The 14771-nt window shown below is 38.8% G+C and overlaps 1 protein-coding gene across 1 annotated transcript in view; it reads left to right on the forward strand.

The window, feature by feature from the left end:
• Window positions 1-14771, forward strand: part of raver2 (ribonucleoprotein, PTB-binding 2) — a 69309-nt gene that overhangs the window by 41073 nt on the left and 13465 nt on the right. The window contains exons 4-6 of the mRNA XM_034881113.1: window positions 170-334; window positions 9123-9314; window positions 13870-13990. Of these exons, the coding sequence (XP_034737004.1) occupies window positions 170-334; window positions 9123-9314; window positions 13870-13990 (478 nt within the window). The remainder of the gene's footprint in view (window positions 1-169; window positions 335-9122; window positions 9315-13869; window positions 13991-14771) is intronic.

Here is a 14771-nt window from a genome sequence, read left to right on the forward strand (position 1 = left end):
CGTACAAACAGGTAATCAGTACAAATACAGGTTAGGCCAGCCAGAGTTTGATTTCAATTTTTCACCTGAGAATGAAGTAGGGAATTGCAGTTTAAACAAATAATCTGTGGGGACATGGATTTAAAAAAAATCAGTCTTACAAATCTAATTCTGTACTTGGATTGTGCAGGATGATCGCTCATTGATGGTGCAGTGGATGGACGTCAACCAGTTGAGCCAAGAGGAGAACCTGCACTCCAAGTGTCTGTGTATAAACCGGCTGCCGCTGGACCTCTGTGATTCTGAAGAACTTACCCAGCTCTTCTCGGAAACCTACAAACCTGTCTTCTGCCAGGTGCGTATGTGTGTAGATGTGTGTCTTTGAATTACATGTATTTTCTATAAAAAGTTATAGAATATAAAAAGTTAATTCTTACCATTTCGTAGCATGTTGAAACCGGAGATATCCAAATATGACAAATTAATCAAAAAACAAGCTAAAAAATATGTGAGAGCCTTTAAGTTTTCAAATCACGTGCGAGCAAGATCACATCTTATCTATCCAAGAGGTTACGGCTCATGAAACATGTCTGTTGAGATATAGTGTAGTAGAAGATCTAAAAGAAAATGTTATTTATTGATAATGTCACACAAACTCCACTGAAGGATCTTCATCATATGTAAGTTACTTAAAAATGGTTCCCTCCTTCCACACCTGCGCCTTTATCCACGAAAATCAACAGGTGAGAGGTGCTGGTATAAAAGTCAGGGGGCTAATCTTGCAGTATCACCAAGCCAACAGTTTCCATGGTGAGGTGTGGCGGGGCTGTGACAACAGCCCCACCCTTCAACTCCCTCTCTCCCCACCCTGTTCTGCTCCAGTTCAACTGTGTTAATGTATATACCACCCAGCCCCATTTTATATCCACAGCACCCCTACATTCCCATTTAGACATTACTCAATGGTTATCTGTCCTCTGCTGCGTATCCAATTTTAGATCCACCCCCATGCCCCCCTCTTCCCACATAGAAATCAATACACTTGCATCATTCTGGTCCCATGATGCTTTGTGGGTGTTCAACTCATGTTGCTTCACTGTTGAAGAGCCAGCAGGCTTTGACCTACGGTTCCGCATTTTGTGTGTGTGTGTGCGTGTGTGCTTGTGTGTGTGTGTGTGTTTCTGTGTGTGTGTGTGTTTGTGTGTGTGTGTTACTGCAGTTCAGCATGTATGCACTAGAAATACTTAAGGCAAAAGCTTCTGCTAAAGCCTCTACACCAATGAACACGATGCAGAAACAACAAAGAAATTCAAACGAGTAGTCACAGTATTATTTCACTAACCTGCCTGTGAGAGTGCTGCAAAGCTATTTTAACCATAAATGCTGCTTTGAATTTAATTTCCAAGTTTGACAGCTGGTCAGGTATGATACTACTGTGGATACATTTAAGTTCAATGCAAGACAACACAATCATTGTGTGAAAAGCATCACTCCCCGTTCACCGGCTTTGTTTTAAGGGGCATAACCAGCTATTATTAATGCAGCCTGTTCGGTACATTTTCTGCCGTAAAGATTGAAATATGTAGGCATCCCAGAGGTTCAGTTCAGACCTTTATTGTCCCTTGACAGATACATTGCAGTACATAAATATTATTTATCACAGTTACCGTAAAAAAACAAATGAAAAAGTTGTGTCTGTTCATTAAAAGTATCTACCATAATACCATTATCTTATGTCTTACTGTATCACATGTAGTCTGTGTTCCTTCTTCCTCCTCTGTGCACATAGGTAGAACTCAGCCCTGGTGTTACCTTTCCTCTGTGCAAAGTGCACTTATACTGCGGCCTTGGCCCTGAATGGTGTAATTCTGCTACCCACGAAAGAGCCCTCCAGGCAGCACTTTAGCCTTAGTCATCCAGGAGAGATGGAGGGAGGATAGGGTAGAGAATGTCAGCCATATTAGAGGGAAAGACAAGCAGGATGGAGACAGTAAGGAGGACTGGGAAGGAGGAAGGATGGTGCTGAGAATGCAAGACCTATTAGAGAGAGGATGGAGTGAGGAAAGAGAGGGCTGACAGTGTCAGGCCTAATAGAGGGATGGAGGGAGACGGAGAGAGGTGGACAGCTTAAGTGAAATGGTGAAGAGACTTACTGTCAGTCACAGTAAGAAGATTGTTGTTTTATTTGTAAATGATGGCCGACTAGGAGACAAATAAGAACACATTTGATCAGTAATGAACTAATATCTGTAAAATGATGGCAATGTAGATGGCTTCACAGAGTTGGAGAGGGAGAATAGCTTAAACAGAAATGGACTACGGATGGAGACAAGTTTATGAAAACAATACTATCCACTCTCTACAGGCATCGGGGCAAATTAATGGCAGACTGAGCTGAGTCAGTTACTCTTGTATTGTTCCATGTGTTGGTCAAAGTGATATACAGCACATTTACAGTAGATGACACAATTTTCCACAGTTAGGGCAGGAGATCACCTATTGCTCAGACGAGCACTTTCCAATAAAGCCCGACCGTTAAAGGATTTTTAAGGTTAATAGCAATGCGAATATTTGGTTATTTAGATATCTGATATGCCGATGTATCGGCCAATATATATTTTTTTAAAACATCCAGGAACGCGTTACAAAACATAAGCAGATTTCCCTAACATTAGTTATATGTAGTTATTTATGAGTTCTCACTAAAACAATATGATAACAATTTGTTTTATTGTCACAACAGAACAGAGGAACATCAACATATTTTGAAGTTCTGATAAATAAAATGTATAAAAATACAAACTTTAGATGTGAAACTTAAAGTGCTTTAAAAAAAAACATAATCAGCGTTGCCAACATGGACGTTGTAGAGTGCCCTCTAGTGGACAAACTATGCAACATCACTTTTTATTTTTAAATGTTCATTTATCAGAATCATTTATTTGTCATTATAACGGATTCTGATGAATGAATTTAAAAAAAGAAAGAAAATAAATTGGCCATTATAAATGTAAATACCGATAGATCTGGAAATGCCTAATAACTATAGACAATATGTCTGGCCATGTTACATGATAACATATAGACAATGATGCACCAAACATTTAAAATGATCAAATTTGATATTGTGTCACGATACAATATTATTATGATTTAGATCATATTGCAGTATTCTACGATATATTTCAATTTGTTACCTTTATTTTAACTTCTGATTTTTCCCAATTTCAAATGATGTCCCCAAAAGGAAACTTTGTCAACATCTGTTTTATCTAAAAAGATACATTTCTCTGTTTGTTCATATCCCTTCAATGTTATTGCTGAAAATGGCATTGCCAAGCAGGCAAACTGACCAACACATATATATAATAAAAGAGCAATACTTGGCACCTGTGTATCCATACAGTATTGCTACTGAAGGTATTGTGATACTCTGCTGTATCGATTTTTTCCCTACCCCTATTATTTAGACGCCCATATAATCCAAGGAAGGAGGTGGTTAAAATGAAATCAATGAAATGTTTTATACTGCTGTCACTTATTCAACTGAAGACAGTACACAGTTCTTACTATACTATCTTGAGTTAATCTTAGCTTTTTACACTTGCTGTTATTAACAGCTGGTGCTTTAAAGTCGTTCCATAAAGATACATTTGAATATAAAAACAAGCATCTCGCAACCATCGGCACACATGCACAGCTAGTTAAAGTCTTTTTAAGTACAATCTTAAGATGCTTTTTTGCTTTTCTTTGGTAGAACTTTCAGTGTTTTCAAAAGTTTTTTTCAAAGAAAGAATAAATCTGAGATCAGTTTCATGTTTACCTCCATCTTTTAGTGCACACAAAGATAATGGAAAAACCTCCACTTGTTTGTTGAATTCAAACCTTTTCAGTAAAATGTTTATATGAGATTACCCAATCTTAAGACAAATGATTTCTTGACTATTTATCTTGGGCCTTCCACTTCTAAATGATCTGTTTTTTATAATAGCCACACTTTCAGACAACTCAGTGTCTTTCACTTTAATGTGCACACACATCCTCAACCTGACTCTTTCAGCTCTCTCCATAAAGATCTTTACAGTTGAGCTTTGACACTGTGACAGGTCATGTACCTGTCTTCACAGACTGCTGTGACAAGGCTGTCATGATCTCATCACTCGGTTCAGACAGCTGATGTGGCCATTTATACTCTGTCAGACATGCATACATACACACACACAAACGCACACACACACATACAGTTTTAGTCCTGCTGGTGCCTCAGTCAGCATCTCTTGGCTGAGGACCATGACTTGAGGTCAAGAGCTGTCAGACACACTGATAGCTAGCGTAGCATATTTTGTTTCTACACTCACACATACATATATACAGTATGTATTCTTTTTGGGAAAAGATGGTTTATTAAGAAGTTTACATTGTTTTTCTAAAGTGTCAAACCTGCAAACTTGCACATGGTACCTTTTAGTCTTTGATCAAACATCCTTCTGGCCTTCGTGACTTTGGGGAAATGTCCTTACTTGTATTTTAGATTTCTGCTATTGAACCAATTATACTTGCTGGTTTTTAGACTAAGATAACTTTTAATGTCAAGCAAGGAACCTATGATAATGTTGTGACTTTTGATGCAAAAATACATAAAGTTGAGCCAGACAAATCAAGTTGCTGATGAAGGTAAGTTGCACTCTAGGCTACATCTAAATGTAAGACCTACAGTAGGTTTGGGGATACACATGAACACATAGAAATAAATAATCAAAAGAATGCTAGCATTTGCAAGACTTGCATACTGTACAAACAAGCCTACTTGAAATTTACATAATTGTTTGTGCAGATCTAAATAATGATTGAATCTTTTATATAGTGTGAGTGCAGTTGGAGAGAATTTTAGGAGAGAGAGGCTCACTCATTCTTCACATCATTACTAATGATACACACAACACACATAGTTGATGGTAGCTTGAATACCATTTGCACACAAAACAATTTGAATCCAATTTGTTATATAATGTATGTTTCACACTTTCCATTTTGGTCCTTTTTGTTGTGTGTGCGCACACAAAAATAATGATTAGCAAGTTTTTATTTGTCTTCCCTCCTGTCTTTTCTGGTTAATGTCTGGCTCCCACTGTCTTCACTTGTCAGTCACTTAATCAATCACTGATGTTTTTCTCCTTCACTCCTCCTTCCTTCTCCACTTTTTCTCACCATCTTCTCCTACTCACTCTTTCTTTCTTCCATCCATCCATCCATCCATCAATCTCTCCATCCATCCATCCATCCATCTCTCAAGTGGTAGAGTGGGTCAGGTCATTTCCATGCAGTTTGCTTAATGTATGCTGATAATAATAGCCTATCGACCTACTCCTCCACACATACATCCATTTTCCTCCCTCTATCCATCCATCCTCTGTTCAGACCAGGGGGAACAGCAGACGAATAAGAGGAGGGAGAGAGGGAGTGGAGGGCCCCTTGATTGAGCGCTGATGGTAACAGGCATTAGCGCTCAGGCTGAGAAAGTATGAATACATTTGTCTCCCACTGATTCGTAATCTCTCAATTTTTTACAGTGAAAATGTGATATGATTGTATAGCAAAGAAGTGTGATTATATGATCCTTTTTTGTTATTTTTTTGTTATTATTCTGGACATTTTAGGCCTTTAATAACAGACAGCTGGGGAAATGACATGCAGCAAAGGGTCGCAGTTCGGGATCGAACCCGGACCAGCAAGGAGTAAACCTCTATATATGGGCGTAGGCCAGATTGGGTACCTTCAATTCAATTTTATGTATAGTATCCACTCATAACAAAGGTTATCTTGAGACACTTTACAGATAGAGTAGGTCTAGAACACACTCTATAATTTACAAGGACCCAACAGTTCTAGTAGTTCCTTTCAGAACAAGCAAGAGTGTGACAGTGGCGAGGTAAAACTCCCTTTTAGTAAGAAACCTCGGACCAACCCAGGCTCTTGGTAGATTAATGAAACAGTGACTAAAAATAGTAGTTTGTAGTAGTTAATGGCATAGCAGGGCACTGTACCGGCATTACAAGGCACAGCAGAGAGGAGCAGGATGTAACAGGGCATCGCAGGACGTGTAAAAGGGAAACATGGAAACATGTTGGAGGAAAAGAACACAGTGACTCCCCAGATTTAGGTTAGTAACAGGTCTTTCTGGACATGGATGCACACAAATGGAAAGGAGGCTCAGTGTGTCGAAGGAAGTCCCCCGGCAGTCTAAAACTATTACAGCATAACTAAGAGAGACAGGGTTAAGAGAGGAGCCTGGTCGGGCTGTTCGGGCCAACCTCTCTCTAGTTTTATTATATTATATATGTAGTATTGGTTCGGATTCACATCTGAAACAGTACTAGTCCCAAAACTGATACATGAAATTTGGTTTGCCTTTCTGTTCTAACATTTCTTGTTATGACCCCCATGATCAATAATATTGGCATATATGCAACAATGTATTACTTGTGAGCATATCAACCCACCTAGCTCTACTCTGAATGCTAAGTGTGTCTTAGACCTATAGAATCTACAATTACTTACTTCAAATGTAAAAACACATACATATGTTGTGGATAAATTAAAAAAAGCTTAGGTACACTTGATTTGTGCACTAGATACTTAAACAATCTGAAACAGTGGAAACATCCTAAATAAGTCAAGTACTCCTTGTGTATTTTTTTAACTATTTTAATAGAATTAGGCCACCTACACAGCAACAGGTCAAGTGGTGTTTTTTAACCATAAGCCATTAGCTTTTAGCCACTTTCATTATCCAGTAATATCCATTAGCTGTAAGCTATTAGCCTGCCTGCATTATTTAACTGCCCCTTACACACTAGAAATGACTGAACATTCTTGCCAGAAGAGTCCGTGTGTTACTGGTCAGCAGTATTTTTATTGACCAGTAACCATATAGAAAATGTGATAACATTACCTTTCCACGTTGTTGACTGGATGTGGCCATTCAATTGGTAGCAAGAGTTTATTATTCGGATTAGATCAGTCCACAATTTGGATGTTTTTACAGACATACAGAAAAATGTGTGTGGACTGGTTGAGTGCAGGAAGAGCAAGAAGACATAACTTTTACATCATGTCATTTTTATCTTTTTTGACAAAAGGAGCTGAGACAGTTACAGTCTGACACACACACATAAACACACACACACATACACACACACACACTACATTTGAAAGTGGAAGTGTGTACATTTGTGTCAACTTTGATCCTCTCTGTAAGTTCCTGTTGTGCTGTGTTTGTGTGAGTTTGATAGATAGATGGACTTTTTTGATCCCACGCTGGAAAATGTCTGATGAATACATTTGTTGGCCCAACAATATGACTGAGTTAACATCAGACTTGATTTGCTTGCTTTGCTGTTTCACTCTGACTATGTTAACTTTGGCTTAATGATATAGATAGCCTGCCCTGGAAGATATTGTGTTTTGGCTATTGGATCCAAATATATAAATTATCCCACCAGACAACTTATGGAAAAATGGTATAACTCTTTATAGATGGGGCCGTGAACTTGATGCAGAAATGAAAAGAGAGTTTGCATGGACCTCCTTTGCTTACCCTGATGATTTTTTAAATATAGAATAAATGAAAGTAATGTTTCCAGGCTTTTTGCCCTCTCTGGTGAAAGAAAAAAAGAGTGCTTCTATTAAGTAGCATGCAGCTTATATTTGATGATTATAATTATCAGTGAGTACATTAACTCTTGCATATTGACGAGAGAACCTAGTGAACTTGACGAGTGACGTCTGAAAGGTGAAAAAGAGCATTCGATGTTGATTTGGGTTTCAGTTACTGTAATCCGACAAGGTATTGTATGGCTGTTGAATTTTAATAAAAGAACATATATAGTTACTAGTGCTGTCAAACGCTTAAAATATTTCATCACGATTAATTGCAATAATGTCATAGTTAACTCGCAGTTAATTGCAACTATTTTTTTTCCATTAATAGTCGCTTGATTTCCTTTTGTTCCATTATTTGTTCTCATTTTAATGCTCTCGCCAAAATGGAAAAGTGGATCGGCTTTCTTTGTGCAAATATTATTTTTTAATTTAAAAACAACATTGGCATATAGCCTACTCTAGTGTTCAATTTCACACTAACATTCACACTTGGAGCAAATAATCTCTTCCACAATATAACACTGTAAATAAAAGGATGAAAAAAATACTTTAAGGGGGCGAAGAATTTGCATCAGTTGTGTGCTTGGCCATCAAGTGGCATTTCAGTCTGGACGTGCTGCGATGATAGCTCAGTTCACAACAACAAAACACACCGATCACTTTGGTCTTGTCAATGGAACCATTTGGCCAATTTAAACATTCCTTCCAGAATCTCATTGGCATCCATTTCGGCTTCTCACACTCGCCATCCACTCAAAACGTAACTTTAGCCTACTACTCTTTGGTCGGATCGCAAGCCCAAACAAGTGTGCATGGCGTGCCTGTTGTTTTGTTTTAGGTGTAGCTAGATCCGGTGGGTGTTGTAGTTTTTCTAACGTTACTAGTTGTTGCAACAGCATGTGAAAAGAACTACAAAGTTTGCTAGGCCAAAAAGAACATTAATCTCGCAATAAAAAAACTGATGCCAGTAAAATAGGTTTGCGTTAGCGCCGTTATTAACGTGTTTACTGACATTACTAATAGTTACACATATAATAATTCATGTTGTGTTTTGTGTTTGGGCACAATTCTTTCCTCATTGTTTCTTCCCTGCTGCAAGCAACAAATAGAACCATTCATTGGCATTGCTGTATCCATCCACCGTGGTTCCAGGTTTCATTTTGCCCTTTTGATCCTGAACGTGAACATCTCAGTGAGGCACGTGAGATCATCCATCCATCCATAATCTGTTGCTGCTTATCCTGTTCAGGTTTGCAGGGGGCAGTTTATCGCAGGACTGGCACACAAACAATATCAGATCTCACAGAAGTAAAGAAAATGAAACAGTGGAAACTTAATTAAAGTTTTCTTGGAGCAAAGCTGCTGCAGAAGTGTTGTACACACACATTTTGTGTACACAGTATGTGACAAGTTGAGTCCATACCAATTTATTCCACTGTGAGATTAATGCTACTTTTTGTATATATTTTATTGTCTTCCAGCTTGCTCAGGATGAGGGCAGCCCAGTGCGAGGCTTTGGTGTGGTGGAGTATGAGAACTCGGAGCAAGCGGAGGCTGTGCTGATAGAGATGGACCGAACACTGGTGGGAGGACAAGAGGTCCGTCTGTCGCTCTGTACACCCGGCACCTCAGGACGAAGCACCCTGGCTGCACTTATCGCTGCCCAGGGTATGGTGAGTATGATGCACAAAATAATTCTTTTGGAGTGTCAACATTACAACATTTCCTTAAATCTGGAAGCCTATACACTGTATATGTGAACACACAAACAAGCAGACATGGCAGTTGTGAGGCCATTTGGACATCCAGTGATCAGCTATACATCTATCTGATAAAAGTATACACATACACATACCCTCCGGCTGAAATAGTCTATTGACTGTCACTTGTTTCTTGCTGCTTAAATAAACCAAACTCTCACACACACACACACACACACACACAAACACACAAACAAACACACACACACACACACACACACACACACACACAAGTCAAATAGATTCATCAGACTTTCAGACACAGGATGTAAATGCAAGTCATCAGGTGTGGAAAAGGAACAGTACCTTTAAAGTTAATCTTTATAAGAACATGGATTAATAGATAACTGAACACTCACAGGTAACGAAACTAGATACAAATGTGAGTAAGCATACATTACAGGCTCAATGCTTTTGCAATGTGGCTTTGGGAAAGAGACATTTGGGGTTTTCCCTTGCCGAAGCTGCTGCCCCATTGAATCAACCCCAGATTAGCGGGATGATGGATGGATGCTTCTGCAATTAAAATCAATCCCATGAATAAAAATATGTTTGTGTGTTTGTGGGGGCATGAGAGAGGCAGGCAATACTAGCCCCAAATATAAGATACATGTTGGTTTTTAATTGAAATTGCGTTGCAACGTGAGGTTGCCTTAGATTTAAATGTCTCGATTCATTGATACACTTCCGTGTGTCTCTCTTCCTCTCTGTGACTCATAGTCTCCGTTGAGAGAATAGTGGTTGTTGCTTGAGAAGGAACTGACTGAATATACAGTATCTTCACCAGCTGATTAGAGTGTTGATGATAGTTGTTAATCCACTAATCAACTGGTAAATGCTAGTTCTCTTGGTAGATGGTAAAGTGAAATGAGAAAAATATGTAGACTGAATTTTTTATCTAATATTTTTATAGATGTATTTCTTGTTTTTTTGTTATTGTGATAACTTTGTCTTGTAATCCGTGTGTTCATTGTGAGCCATTAGACTAAACACATTCATTATAATGTACCGTAGACTTACTAGGTTTCCTTATTATTGTATAATACTTCAAAGTTAATAATGGCACTCATTCACAATGTCAGTGGTAATTTAGCTGTGTTATGCACATTTAACAGCCTATAGGCACAATTTACAACAATTTTGCTCCTGTCATATTGAAAGCCACAATTATATTTTCACATGAACTGCAGGTTTATGGTTTATTAAGAGTAACCCATAAGCCATGGAAAACCATAACAGCTTGCTGCTTTACTCTGATGATACTTATTTTATATTACACTAATTGAGCTTACTGTATGGAGGGCTACAATTAAAAGTCAGAGTTTGTAGCTTTCAATTCAATTCAATTTTATTTATAGTATCAATTCATAACAAGCGTTATCTCAAGACACTGGACAGATAGAGTAGGTCTAGACAACGCTCCAGAATTTACAAGGACCCAACAATTCTAGTAGTTTCCTGCAGAGCAAGCAACAGTGTGACAGTGGTGAGGAAAAACTTCCTTTTAGGCGGAAACCTCGGACAGACCCAGGCTCTTGGTAGGCGGTGTCTGACGACCGGTTGGGATTAGAATACCTAAACTGCAACGGTGTTACGCCAATTTTGAAACAATGTCCTATACCAACATTACATTGGTAGGGGTGCGATAATAATTCATTCATGAATTTCAAACCTCTACACTATATACTATATACACTGACTGCTGTATTCTCTATGATTTTATTCCTGTCTAGTGCAGAGCAAGAATTATCAGGTGAAAGTGGTTGTGGCCTTGAGATAAATGGGTTAAAAATATCAAAAGCAGAGCAGTAACAGTCACATAGTTGGAATTGAACAAAGAGGATGAAAAGACATTGAGAGAGAATGTGTCCCTGAATAAATTAGCCAAGGAAGATAAACAGACATGAGGAGGAAGGAGGATATAAACACATTTAAAGAAAAGGACGAATTAGTTAAGAAGGAAAAGGAAAGGATGAGGAAGAGGTAGAGAAACAGAAGACGTTTGAGTCTGTGAGGACAGCAAGGTTACTTTAGTACCCAGAGGCGTTTTTAAGATTATTGCAGTTAATGTGAGCTGCAGAAACATCAGACCTCAAGAAAGAGATCGGACCTACTCCTGGCTACAGTTCTCCTCTGAGGCGATTCTCTCATTTCTCATATTAGTGAATGTGATTGTGAACGCTGAGGACCAGATGGCCACCTCCTCCCTCCTCCTTCTTTCTCCCTGCATCCTTCTCCTTACGCGACACTTCTCGCCTCCCCTTTCTTCGCGGCTCCCTTACCTCCCTGGAGTGTGTGTGGGTGTGTGGCTGTATTTTCTGCCAGTAGCCAAACAGACTGATGCATGCTGACATTTTCTCCAGCAGAAGGAAAAGAAATGAGAGAGCTGTCCTCTTCGTCCCGTCCTCCTCCTCCTCTCTTTTCCCTTAAAAGACGCTGTCAGCTTTGACTTGCCTTGTTCAACAACGGCGTGCGTGCGCGCGCACACACACACACACACACACACACACACACACCAGTTGTTCCCGCTATAACACACAATTACACATACTGGACTGTATGTGTGCACCAGACTCTTCCCTTCTAGCTGACAGGCTGGAGTCAGACGCGCTCCATCCCCGTCACTACTGCTCTCTCTTCAGGATGTGACAGGGAGGAAACAAGGTTGACTTGAGCTGAAGTCATGCTGTAGCTCAGGGGCAGACGAGGAGGAAATATCATCATCCTGCTAATGTTGTTTTTAATAGCTGTATCTTCGGGCCAGACAGCAAGCACTGCCGCCACACTGTCAGTGGTGAGGAGGATCTACAAGGACTGATCCACTTGATTTGACGCTGTCTAATTCAATAGGATTTCATTTGAGTCTGATGAATTAAATTTACAGCATAATGAATGATTAAATTATCTGAGGATTTGCCTTACAGTATGTTTTTTGATTAAATGTAAGATAGCAAAGATCTGTTTTATTTTTAGGAGATTTTCTCATATCAAAATAAATACAAGCTTTAAGCACACGTGTGCTAAGTTCAGAATTAAATACAACATGCTGACACATACAACATTGTGAGACAAAAAATACAAAACACTGTAGTGAAGTCTGGGCAACACCAAAAAAGCAGGCTGAGACAAGTCAGTGACCAGTGCTAAAAAGACACATCAGAGGGGAAGCTGTCAACTAGTAACTCTAGTAGCAAGGGCACAGACACCTTTTTACTCCCTGTTTAAAATCCTGTGACATTTTAAACCCCTTAAGCCCCTGGTAGATGAATGGTTTATACCTAGTTAAGACGCAAAACGTATATCAGCTCCAATTCCATCAGGGGACCTTTGTTGGATGTCATGCCCCTATTTTTACTCATTAGCTTGCAGCTGTGTGATAAAGCTGAAAAATGTTAGAAGAGGATGAGACTTCCAAGCTACATGAGCGACATTACTTTTGAAAGAGTGAAAACTGGTCCAATGCTGAAATTAGAGATCTGCTCACCCTCCCGTCTGTATCCCCTTTCAAATGTGAGTCCATAACATTTCTTTGTTCATTTATCTTATATAATTTGGTTTTCACACATAGATCATTAAAGTATTTTAAGGTCCTGAAACTCAATTTTCTATATGAGCTTCTTTTCATAAATATGCCATTTTCCAAAAAGAGTGTGTGTTGTTTACTCATGTTGCCAATGCATTGTCAATTAAACCTGATCAAACCACACCAACACAGTCCTGAAGGAGATTAGTTGAGTTTCTTTGTGTTAGACTCCTCAAAAAACATTCATTATCTTTTTGTTGAGTATCTTAAACTGAATGATGCTTTGATTGTTGAGAATTTGGCAACAAATAAAAATATTATTAGAAATGCTATTTGAAATTTAGTTTAAAATCTGATTTGGTTTTCTCCTTGGATTGTTTTGCTCACTGTACACAAAAATATGTAAGTTGTCTTGTTTGTGTCATTTCCTGGTGTGATTTCTTTTTATTCTCACCTCAGCAAGATTGCAGCAGAGTTACAGAAAAATGTGTCATGTTTTTTGTAAACATGTCAACATATACATTTGGCAGATAAGTTATGATTTAGTGTCTGAAATGTCTGAAAGGTTCCCTTTACTTGTTACTTAAGGTTTTTAATTTAAGTTAATTCAGCTTTTTTTCTTCTACTGCCTTGTTATTTTACATCTCTTTTCCCCGTACCTGTCCTCTTCTGCCCCTTTGGTGTTTCTCAAACAGCTCTATCCCTTTTTCCCCTTTCCTTTTCTTTGTCTCCTAGTTCAAAACCCTTCTGCTGACATTGCAGACATATGCCGCTGATGTAAACTAGTGTAATGATTACTACAACCATCAGGGACTCCTAATGACAAGATCAAAACACATGCTGCACACACACACAAACACACACATGCCCAGTCTCACTCGCACTCTCACGCGTCCTTGTGTGTTTCTGTGTGTGTGTGTGTGTGTTTGTGTGTGTGTTCTCCAGATTCTGAGTAATAGGAAAGGTCTGCTACCAGAACCCAACCTTGCCCAGTTGTTAACCAGTATGACCAACCCTGCTGCCCTGCAGATCCTCATGAGGCCATACCACACTGGGAAAAGAGGAGGTATGTGCTGCTTCATACAACAGTTTTTAATTTCCAGAAGTTATGATATACATACATTGTGTTAACAAAGTCTGAATGTGTAATATACCTAATACTTTTTTCATGATTTCTTTTAACCCACTGAATTATACATAGTGACCTTCATCAGCATATGTCGAGTAATGTAACACCATGGGCTATAAGTGTGCAACGATATGCACTAGCTTTCTCTGACATACTTTTTAAGAGCTGACTAGATTGGAGTGCACTAGGGAGGAGAGTTGATAGAGATCCACTGGCACAACAGTATATGTCACACATCCCTCTAAAGTTAAAGGTCTGGTCTGAGGAACAGATTACCACACATGCAATGAAATGACAGAAGTGTGATTGTAAGAAGATTTTAATGAAGGGTACAGAATAGATTGGGCCTTGCCTTTTCTATATTGACCAAGTTTCATTTACGGGATTGTTCATTGTGCCGCTGGAGGTTCCACTAGATGTCCCTTGTTTTTGACCAAATGTCCCTCAATTTCTGCTTTCTATGTGTTTTTATTCAAAACATCAAGTGAAGAAAATTTGAAAAAAATGTAATCACATAAAAGTATGTGATATTAAAGGGTAGAAAACAATAACATGACTATACTGTAACATTAAATCTGCTGAGGAAGTTTGTTTGATGTGGTCAATAGCTCAGAGACCAATCTAGTAAATGGCCCTTGATGTTAGGACTAGTTTCTGTAGCCTCCCCGTCACTTTAATCGGGAGGATTAATAGCATTAAACTGAACATTTTGCCAAGG

The sequence above is a fragment of the Etheostoma cragini genome, chromosome 9 (assembly GCF_013103735.1).
Source record: "Etheostoma cragini isolate CJK2018 chromosome 9, CSU_Ecrag_1.0, whole genome shotgun sequence".
In the NCBI taxonomy this organism is placed as follows: domain Eukaryota; kingdom Metazoa; phylum Chordata; class Actinopteri; order Perciformes; family Percidae; genus Etheostoma; species Etheostoma cragini.